The 11,911-nt window shown below is 33.4% G+C and overlaps 1 protein-coding gene across 3 annotated transcripts in view; it reads left to right on the forward strand.

The window, feature by feature from the left end:
- LOC140768165 (beta-glucosidase 4) overlaps nucleotides 1-5,598 on the forward strand; it is a 30,671-nt gene extending 25,073 nt beyond the window's left edge. The window contains exons 10-14 of one of the 3 annotated variants that reach the window (XM_073108325.1): nucleotides 201-235; nucleotides 403-505; nucleotides 1,346-1,454; nucleotides 4,475-4,699; nucleotides 5,289-5,598. In XM_073108325.1, the coding sequence (XP_072964426.1) occupies nucleotides 201-235; nucleotides 403-505; nucleotides 1,346-1,454; nucleotides 4,475-4,679 (452 nt within the window). In that variant the 3' untranslated portion in view covers nucleotides 4,680-4,699; nucleotides 5,289-5,598. Of the gene's footprint in view, nucleotides 1-200; nucleotides 236-402; nucleotides 506-1,345; nucleotides 1,455-4,474; nucleotides 4,998-5,288 lie in introns of those variants that run through there. The other 2 variants (XM_073108324.1, XM_073108322.1) reach the window with 2 other exon arrangements.
- The last annotated feature ends 6,313 nt before the right edge of the window (nucleotides 5,599-11,911 follow it).

The raw sequence follows: 11,911 nt of genomic DNA on the forward strand, positions 1-11,911 counted from the left end.
GAAAAATGCCTTCCTTTTCAACTCTGCAAAATCATTTTGCCATATATGTTAATATCATATCCCTAAAAGTTAAAGATTTTTTATTCTAGATGATTGGCTTCCAACCTTTAGTTGGAAAGTTGGGAGTATTCTTAATTCTTTTCATTCATTTTAATAAACATTTAATTTCACTCAGTATTACCCTATTGTGTCTTCCGCAGCTCAATGGAAAGGCGGTGAAGCAATTGGTGAAAGGGTAAGAACTTATACCGCCACTCTCACACACACAAGCACATGCATGCACCAGCACTCTGATGAACTGTTAGCAAATACATGGGCTTATATGTTTTACTAATGATTATCTAGATGCAAATAGTTTTCTTAGAATTATCCCAACTAACAGGAGATACTTCTCAATGGCAGGCTGCATCTGAGTGGCTTTACATTGTTCCTTGGGGTCTCAAGAAAGTTCTTACTTATATAGCAGAAAGATATCAAAACCCTAAAATATACGTTACTGAGAATGGTAATGCTCCGTGACATAAAGTATTGAAGATGCTTCTAACTAAATTATGTCAAAAATTTCCTGCATCTATGCATCATTATTCATGATCAGTCCATCTACAGTATGGATATTATGCCTACTTCTAAATTGCCATAAACCATGTATTCTCATGTATTCCAAAGGTCAGTTTTATTCCTAATTAGCTGCCTAGCTCTATCACATGGAGTTCGTGATGTAAACACAAGGATTGACAACAGACTGCATCGAGATATGAAGTAAACAGTTGGTACTTAGTGAATTAGTGGAACATATCCAAATGAATCTGATTAGGTAGGCTTCTTGGTTATGTTTAGGCCTGGTATACTTTTCTTTTTTTTTTCTAGTTCTTTCTCTCGGAATTTTTTTCATTTGTGCTGTGCAAATAATGATGCAAATTAGCGATTAAATCCACATAAGGAATTTTCTAGACACCCATCATCTCCATTTGTTTGCATCTCTCCATCTATTAGTTACTTAAGTTCTGTAACTACTTATCACTGAAATATTTGGCACTAGCTTCGAAAGGCATTGCTTGAAGACTTGAAGTACATTCACATGAGAAAACATCAATGTAGAAAGACAGATCAAGGTTTAAATGAAGTGGCCATGGGAGTCATTTTATTCTACATTTTGCAAATAGAATAGCAAAGTCATGTCAATTGATTATTTGCTTCAAACCTATGTTTTGAGATGACCATAAATCATTTTCCTTGTGACTCTAAATCACTTCCTTTTTTTAAGTTCTAGCATGATATTACAAAAATGTTGGTAAATCATGTTTATTATGTGGGTATACAATGTCCTTGATTTTCTCATTTTTAGGCATGGACGAAGAAGATATTGAAGTAGCAAACCTCAGTGAGGTCTTAAATGATAAGATGAGAGTTGGATATTTCAAAGGATACCTTGCGGCAGTTTCAGAAGCAATTAGGTAAATCATTTAGTGTTTTTTTGTTCTACATATTCAATTTGCACACTTCTTTAAACATGTTACTATTTGTCTTATTTTCTGCGCCACCTAGGGTGTAACTAAATCCGATTCAATCAGATATGTACAAAAATTGGACCCATATCCATTTAATTTTGTCGGATTCATACTCGAATGAAATTTTAATTGGAAAAGTAATTGTAATATCAAATTTTGGTCCATTTACTATCGGATCATGTTGGATTGGAATTAGATTCAAATTCAATCGGATAATAGATCGGATTCAGATTCGTCACAAATAGCCAGTTTACTATGAAATAAAAAAAAATAGTAATCTAATTCAAAATCAACTAATTACATACTCACTACATTTGGCACTATATTATGATAGTTTAATAGTTAAAAATTAGAGCATAATACTTCGATAATGTCACCCAAAATGACACAAATTTAACATAGTAAGCAAACATAATAGTACTACTATTATTCATACTATATAGGAATTAGAGTAATCACAGGATTTTAGTTACATAATTTAAGTATTGAGACATATATCCTTTGTCCATGGACTTGTAAAAAAAACCAAATATGTATCGGAGGTCTGACGGATATCCGAATCTGAATTTGGTCGCATCCTAAAATGACTATACCGAATCTGACCCATTTATTATATGATTAGAAAATTAAGATCCATACCGGAGTTAGGTGGATCCAGAGCAGATTCAGTATCAGATAATTTTGATCCAGTTACACCCTTGCACCATCACATTTCTGTAGCACTTAGTAGCATAGAGTTGTTAACTTTGATTGATTAGATCATTTTGAAAAGTTCAATTTAATGCAGTTCAACTTCGACCATACAACATGAAATGTTTAATTAGGAAAAACAAGGTTTAAGTTAAGGGCATTCTGATTCTACATTAAATTTGTTAGTTTACAAAGTGCTATCATGCATCCATTGGAGGACAGCTCCCAAATTATTGTCCATGGTCTTAACCTTACTGGAAGCACTAAATTTTTTGTAGTAATTCTATTAAACCTTGTATATATTTTTGGCAGTCAGTTAGTTATGGAGAGAGAGAGGGGTAACAAAGAGAGATAGTGTTGTAGTATGCTGACTATGGAGGGAGAATAACATAATTCATATTCCTTTTTGTCACCCTGAATAAGATTTATTAGTTCTATTAGAGAGAGAGAGAGAGAGAGAGTATGATGAGACTTGGGAATATGGAAAATTCATATCAGTTAACTAGTTGGGATAGAGCATATGAAAGAAGAGCATATATAAATCAAGGATTGTTCGTGATGATACTCTGTCAGCAAGCACATGCCAGCAAGAAGCACACTTAGTGTGCCATCGGTACACTACACACCCACTGACATATCTCTAAATAGGTTTTTAAGGAATTTATACAATTTTGAAGTTCTAAAATATTTACTAAAGCCCACAATCGAGTTTTTTTTATCCTAAATATAATAGTACTCAAGTATAAATATGATTCAACATATAATATCAAACAATTACCCTTTTTCTTTGATTCCTATATTTTGAAGAGTATTTTATGGAGATCTAGCACAAATTACTAGATCTATGTAGAATGACTCCTATAAATTATATATCTAACTTCATTTTACTACATTTATGATGATTAATCTCGGATTTGGTTTCTATATCAAATAAAATAGAAAGAAAAAATAAGAAGAGAAAAAATTAATGGGAAGTTCCATCCTTCAATCAACCTCCTCTCCTAGATCCTAGATTTCTCTCTCTTTATTTTATTTGTTTTGATTTGGAAAATAAGCTCTACGAGCAAAGAGACATTAAAAAATAGGTCTTTTTGAATAAACTGAATAGGTCCTAAGCAACACCCCAAGACGTGTTGCTCAAGACGGTATCCATATTGAGCCCATGCCATGTGCCGGCACACCACTGGCATGGCAATCCTTAATCCAAATTATGTCGAACAATGACAATTCCAAGTAAAATGATAGGATCTGCAACCGCATGATTCCTCATCGGTAGCTCCTTTAGGTAGGCACCAGAATTAATTGACTGCCCCCTCTCTTCTCTTTTTAATCCTCCCATTCCCATGTTTTTGGATCACAGTACCTGCAGAAGTTATTCAAGAACTAAGTGCTGAACAAATGCACAATGCCATTGAGTCTTAATTGACCCTTCAAGACACCCTGCGTCCTTGATAGCTGCCTTAGTAACTTCCTTCTCGAGTTTAATCTCCCACGCCTCTCCAAACCTTCTATTCAATTGGTTTTTGGGTCTCTACACCCATAATATCAAAAGCTACACCATTATTTTACAAGTCATAAGTGAACCTTCAGGTCAATCTCATGAGGACACATTATTGTTCAGGATTTTCTTCATTAACAGCACAGTATTATGCGCATCATGCTATTGTGGCTCTAGTATAAGAGCCTATAGAATCACAGCTTACAAGAGACCCTTAGAGAGGTATCGAGGGTATTGAGGCCTTGAGCTCTCATACCACTTGTTCTGGGGTTGGTGGTGTCCAGTAATTCAATGGAAGCTAGCCTTGACATGCAAATCAGAACCTAGGTCAACCCAAGACTCGAACCATTAAATTTGGCCCGATAGTGCACATATTGCCTCCGCCCTCCTGGAACTAAAACCCAAACTTGAGCTCTCATACCACTGTTTTCTTTATGGAACTAAAACCTCAACTGGAACTTACTGTTTTATCACCACTGTAGGTATTTTTATCTTTTCTTTCTCAATCGAAAGTTTCTTGTGGGCTATGAATCCAGGTATAGTTTGTTGACAGAAGTAATGAGCTAGCATATGACTAAGACTAATCAAACTCGCTTTATTGGTACCTTATAACCATTGATGTGTCTTGACAAATGGATTCATTTGCATGCACTGTTACAACCCAGCCATGCAGAAAAGCAAATTTGTCAGAGAGATTAGAAATGAAAACAGAATGTCCTTACTCTATGAAATTATAGGATACTAAAAGTGAAGATATACCAATTTTTGTTTGAAACAGGGATGGTGCTGATGTTCGAGGATACTTTGCTTGGTCATTCTTGGACAACTTTGAGTGGGCTCAAGGGTACACCAAACGATTTGGCTTGGTTTATGTCGACTACAAGAATGGGCTCACAAGGCACCCAAAAGCATCCGCACTCTGGTTTTCTCGCTTCTTGAAGGGTGATGAGCAGGACGGCATTACCGACATTGACCAAGCTTGACTTGTTATGATTGTAACATAGTAGTAAACTTTCTCAAGCTCTTATATCTTTATGTTCTTATAATTAGTCTCTCTTGGACTTCTACTTCTATATTCTTCATGTTGAAGCATTTTTCTGAAGGAAGGCTGCAATCATGATATCAACAAAGCTTGACCTCTCCTAATGCTGCTAGTACTGTCACAAAACTATCTGAACTTTTCTACCTTATGTTCTTACAATTAGCCTCTCTTGGATATTCTATTCGGTACTTTGCTTTCCCAGACATCTTTCTTCAGATTGAAACTAAGATGAAGTAGATCTTGATCTGGAGGCAGACAATGATGGGTTTGTCTCATGATTCTTATGGTGATTTGTGATATTATTATGTAACTTGCCTAATAAGCTGAATCATAAAAGCTAGTGGGGGAAAAGGTGAATTTAGGCCCACAGCATCTTTCCACGCTCAGTGGGGGCATCATCTATAGTGGTTGTGATGCCCCCACGGGTATCATCATCTCATCTTTGTATCATTATATTGCTACTCTTTCAATTTTTTGGTTCTTGATATATGATCTATTAGCACTTTTTCCCCTCTCTTTTTCAATCTTTTTAATAGCTTGTCGCATGTAGGTCCTGGTTCTATTCCTGCTGCAATCTCCACTGTGCAAGGATTTGAACCTTTTTCAAGGCAACGGACCAATTTTGCTCTGCTATAGCTCTTTTATGTATGCACACACTGTCCAAGAGGAATCTATTCTTCGGTTGCTTTCTTTCAGACCACAGCAAAAGTTGACCAACATAAATTGGAAGGAAAAAAAAAAGAAAAGAAAGATGTCTAAAGGTAAGAGCATGTCTAGAGATTTTTTTCTTTAAAGAAGATTTTGTTCGATGTAAACATCTTTATTGAAATGTATCATTCCCCAAACTTATAAGTTAATATAAAATACGCTGAACTATTTAGTATTTTATATCAAGAGAAAAATATTGAATATTATTCGTTATCTAAACATCATAATAATTCTATTCTAGAATGTAAATATTATTTATTATATCTTATACTACATACTAATTTAATTACTAATTTATTTTTGATGTTAATTTTATCAATCTATTTCATATTAAATTAAAAAATATGTATAGTAATTTTATAAAAAAATAATTTATTCACTTTATATCATATTAAATGTAATTATTACATTCTTATTTTATAATATAAATAAATATTGGAAGTGTTACTCTTAGAATAAAGATTTTATTTTACTAAATAACAAATAGGAATATCTAATCTAGAATTTAGTGGTGTTTTAACTATTATGGAAAGCGATGTATAGTTTAACACTATATTAAAGAAAATAAATGCAAGATCTTGCACCATAACAAATAAAAGATATAGATACTATAACAAAGTCAACTAAGAATATATGCTCACAACCTAATATTTTAACTATTCAATATCTCACTTACACCCAAATCAATCAAACCAAACGAATTTCATTAGAACAAATATCATCAACAGACAAACCAAACCTTAAAAAACTGAACCAACTTTTACTAAACCAATCAACATTACCACCATATTTCACCAATCAATTTAACCAATAACATTCTAACACTGAACCACTAGTGTAGATCAAAGTATACAAGTCACCCTGTGTTAAAACTTGATAAGTTCACAACCCCATAAAATAAATTATCATCATCAGCATCAGCATCGCACTAGAAAAGGTTGCCTTTGCCTCATCCTTCTACCCTTTGCACTCTCATTTAGACATCTAGATAAACAAGGTTCCTCAGCTATGGCTATCTCTCTCATCCACACATCAAGATCAAATATGACATGCTCCTTTGCAGTTATCTCTCCATCTACCCTCTCGTCCACGACAACTGGGGGTGGCACTGATACAGCTCCATGGCATCTCTCTCTCCTTCTGTCTCAGTTAAGAAATAGTGCTAACACAACTATTAGATGTGGCATTTCCTATGTCAGCACAACCAAGTCCACTAGGTAGCTATTTGGGAAGATTGTGATGGTTGTAACACTGCAAGTGCTACTGATGGTTGATGCACCTATAGGTGATGATCGTTTGATAGTTATATAAACGTCATGACTTAGCACTCATTTATAATGTACTGACACACACGTCACGTACACCTTTGCATCTGCTCTAGTATGATGAATATATGATATAGTGTGAATGTACACAAAATACACAGTAGATCAAAAAAAAAATTAAATCTTTCAAAAATAGTGATGGGAACGTAACATAAAGATATCAGAGCCTTAATATTAATGTCATAATCTGGGAGTGGAGAATTCAAACATCGTGTGATTCTCCTATACAAGTGCATGCAAGGATTAGTATAATTCATAGGTGCCACCACTAGTGTTGCATTCACTAGCTTAATGCCATGCTGCTCTCATATTATAATATACTTTGCTTGGCGAGTCTATTAGTCATATAAGGGCTTTTTCACGCTTATTGATGAAGTGGAGATCATCCTCTATATCACATAATATCGAGATCTCTTTTTTCTGCCCAAATTGATACATAACACGATCCACAAAATGTCACTATATTATATCCGGATGAGCGATCCCCTCATCCTCCATATATAGCTATATGTTGTGCGAATAGCAGAAAGTCTTTTCTGTGTATGTCATTAAAATTATAAATATAATATAGTAAATACTCATGTTCCAAGTTACTCTTTAAATTAAATATTACTTGATTATTGCATAATCAAGTGATAGGTCCTAAGAATAAACATGTGATATAAGTAGGGGTAAACTGGGTTAGATCCTATTTGATCTAACCACTTCCGCATCCGAAAATGTAGGGTATGAGTTATAAAATTTCTATTCGAATCGGATTCAAATTCAGATACAAATAAAAATTCTAAAAATTTTTTGGATTTGGAACATGTACGAATTTCATTCTGATATGGAAACGGATGTGATTCAGATTAACATGTCTATTTATGCACAAATATATAACTTGAATTCACTAGTATTGAATAAATCTTCAAATTTTCTCACTCTCCAACTGGGTTTAGTAACTTAGTTTAATTTTTTATTTTTTCATCTTTTATAATCCATATTCCTATAAATATTGATTATTCAAATATTTGTTCTTTAGTAGATATATAATAAATATTTTTTATCCTCAATCTTTCTATCTATTACAATCCTCAAATTTCGCGTATATTTAAATTTACTTATTAATCAAATTTATCTAATCTCCATTTATTTGTGTTTTTATTTGTTTAAGGTCTCATTGGTATTCAATTTATATCGAAGTATGTTTTAAGATTTAGTTTGTAGTTAAATCTGTTTAAATATACAAAATAATATAGACATGTAAAACAATCCTAGATTACACTAACACCTTACCTAAATCTAGAATAGCTCAGCTCAACAGTAGTATTTTTTTCTTTTTCTTTTTACATCTAGATCGGTTATGCCCTTCTTGCCTACAAACATCACACAAGTTCTTTTGGCAAGCTCCTACTATTTCATCTTGTTGCAAAACCTTTTTGTCTATGGTCCCCCTTTGGCCACCCATTTTGTAATGGTAGGATCAGATATCAAAATTGGACCAACCATCATAATTGACCAATAGTTTTTATTTCGAAGAGGGATAAATTTTAGGCTCCCATATAGTCAAGTATGTGCACATAGTATATGTCTGATCAACAAATACAATTTTTCATGAGCTTTGTTGCCATCTGGAAGGAAGACTACAATGTGCTTCGCCGTCGGCTAGAGCGAGCATCGATTTGTGTACGCTTGTTAGTAAAAGAGATCCAAGGTTTTCAATTTGACAAGTTTGGAGAAGATTTAGGGCGGAGGAGAACTAGGTTTTGGAGAGGGTTTTTGGTGTTTTGTGTTGGGAGGGAAAGGAGGAGGGGATTTTTAGGTTCTTCATTCATTTTGGGAGAGAAGTATTTTAGGAATTAAATGAACGAGTTCAAGAAATTACTAGATATAAAACACTTAACTCTTTAAAGGTTTATAAGAATCAAGTGAACGATTATATTTGTTATATTAAGTACACTAGGTAATTTGAATCGCTGAACAATTCAACATTTATGCTATTCATTAAAGCGTCCAATTGTTCAATGCATTATTTTCTATATAAATTGTTGAATATATAATTCTATAATTCTTCAATTGGCTAATAAAATTGTAATTGTACTAGACAAAATAGGCCTCTTTTAATAATGAATTTGATGGGTGGATCAAAATAGTAAATAATTTGTCAAAGGAGGCACATATTGATCAAAACTCAGAGTTTTCGATCGAAGAATGTGTCGTAAGCATGCAAATTTCTTCTCTTAATAAGAATCTTTGTTTGTGTTTATCTAATTTAGATCCCAATCCGATAGCTTTCTCTAATATACTTGAGTGTAATATTAACTTCTCATTGCAACATAATATCTCTATTTTATCCATTTTCAATATATTTTTTTTGGCTAATTCAGTAATAATTTTATATTTTTACGTAAAAAAACTTGACGCTAATTACGTTAAAGGTGGCAGTTGACATGTCCACAAAATATCTTTTGGTGTTATATTATAGGAGTGATCTATTAATTGTAAGGAGGCCCTATTGTGGTCAAATCCTCCCAAATTAATTTGTGCCACATTCCCTTTGTGAGGGACCATCATCATGTCCTTTTGAGCTTCTTCTGAGAAAAAAATATATAGGACCCAAATACCATATAATGCTCATGATCCTATACTCAGTGGCCAACAAACTAAAGAGACAACTTCAAAGTAGGTAAAGCCTGCAGACTTGTTCTGTTGCCTTCTTGTCAATAATTTTAATACGATAAGAGATACATACATATTATATATATATATATATATAGATAAATAGAGAGAGAGAGAGAGAGAGAGAGAGAGAGAGAGAGAGAGAGAGAGAGAGAGCTTGATATAATCAGCATCCAACTTTTGCAGCAGCTGCAGGTGTAGAATCCTTTTGCTCAGTGAATTAAGATGCTGGGAGTCTTTAAAAAAGTAAAGAGCCATGGATGTAGGTAAACCCTTCATTAAAGCCTTGTTAGGGTTTGCAGATCAAAGGGAAAAAGCTTGGGCTAAAAGTTGGAAAGTTCGGCAGGCAGCAAGCATCTAATGCTGCATGGAAGAGGGTGTTGATCGAGGTAGAACCCAAGTTTTTAAATCAAACACCTGGAGGTGGTATTGGAAACATAGAGTATATATTCAGAGCTTTCTGCATATGCTAAGATGATTCATCCTCTATTTCATTGGATTAGTCTTAATGACAAAAGGCATTGCTTGCTTGCCTTTTTGTTGAACACGTCCCAGGAGTTTGAATTCTCCGACCGTTGGCCCTAGTCTTACTGAAAATAAAGAGAGAGAGAAAAAAAAAATGGAGAAAATTTTATGAAATTATGTGGGTATATAGTTATAATTCAATCTTTATTAATTATGACTTAAATCCCTCCGAACTATTTTTTTTTTTGTTACATTGTTTTAAGGCTAGGAAATAAGCTTGGTCATAGCTCGGGCTCGGCTCGGCTCGGCTCAAGATAATTTATTATTTTGATAGCATGCATGCATGCATGCATATGGTTGACATCACTTCTTTTGGAATGTTATGATGGAAAACCATGGTATGATTGCCAGGTAGGGTTGGTGGTATATTTATATTTCATAAGCAATATCAAACTATATGAAATTAAGCATTAGTAATAATCTCTGTAGCATTATTATAATCTATTATTTTCTATAAAGTAACTCTCATAGTATCAGTGGGTCCTTCCAGCCTAGAGTTTTTCAGGTTTTTTTCTCACATATCACCACCTCATACTTTGGTCTCATTGCAATTTTAACACCTTATTTTTCATGAAAAGGATTCAAGTTGGCAAATTTGAGCATCTGTTGATTTAGATTTGTTTAACCAAAATCCCATGTGGGTTTTGAGAAGATAACAACAAAAAAAGTTTCTTTGAGAAAAAAATAATGGTAAATGATTGATTGAGCCCAAAAATTAAACCACAGAATCCATCCAAGCAGAGAGGAGGGAGGGAGAAAGAGGATGTGGGGTTGCAAAGGTTCCATTAGTGCATAAGCATATGCTAAGCAACTTGCAGACATGCAACCAAAAACCTAGTTGTTATCACATGCATTGGAGACTAGCTTGGTGATCTCTTTCATTAGTAGAACAACTTTGCAATGATTGTGAAGTGTGGTTGGTAGTCTGTGCTCAGTTAGGGTTAATTGAGTATTCTTTCATTGAGCTCTAAGTTAGAGAGATAGAGATGCATGCTCTTTTTTATAGTTAGTAACTAACATTTAGTCAATTAATATCTAAACCCTCTCATTAGGTTAGAGAAATTTATGTTAGTATGATACTTTCGAGTTTGAATCTCATCGGCATCGGTTTAACTTAGAATAATACTACTTTTAAGAAAAATATTTAAAACCTTTTATAACTGTCTATTACTAAGTGTTTTATAGGCGTGATGTAGGGATTTTAACAATTCTATCTTTGAAGTGTTTGTGGTAGATTATGTCTAAATTAGATTTAGATATTCCTTTTTAGAGTTTTATGTTAGGATTATTTCCAAGAGTACTAGTTAAAATTATGTTCAAAGTTAATTTTAAAAAATTAGAGTTATTTTAGATTAAAAGTTTGTTTCTGAATTGATAAATGTGAAGAGAAACTATAAATAAGGACCAGAGCCTTGTACATAGATTTATTTTTTTAATAAGATTTTCTTTTCACGTATTGTGACAGATTTGAAGTAAGATACTTTGAAATAGAGAGATTCTAAGTATGAATTTTAGTGAAATGCCAAACTATTAGATTAGTGATATGCTATCTATCTATCAATATTAAGTGTGAGTCTTAGTGAGACACTAAACTTTTGGATTGATGAGACATCATCATTTATCCTATCTTATCCCATCCTTGAAGAAAAACAAACAATCCCCCTTTTGATTGCCACAACTTGTTTTCTGTCGTAATTTTTGAATTCGTTAACATCTCATATAACAGAGATAAAAAAGTATATCATTATCAAAGATGCAGCTAAGTGCTCCCAAATAAAATACTCAATTATTTATAGGGTTCTAATTCCTAGAGAGTACCCCTCAAAAGCTAGTACCCTCTAAAGATTTTGTCCACTCTCTTTCTCTCTCTCCCTATATATACATATATATATATATATATTTCTTTCTCCATTTCATTCAAATTCTAATCTTATTTAGTGTTCCCTTTCTTTTC

This window comes from Typha angustifolia, chromosome 10 (assembly GCF_048772165.1).
Source record: "Typha angustifolia cultivar Huaian chromosome 10, ASM4877216v1, whole genome shotgun sequence".
Classification (NCBI taxonomy): domain Eukaryota; kingdom Viridiplantae; phylum Streptophyta; class Magnoliopsida; order Poales; family Typhaceae; genus Typha; species Typha angustifolia.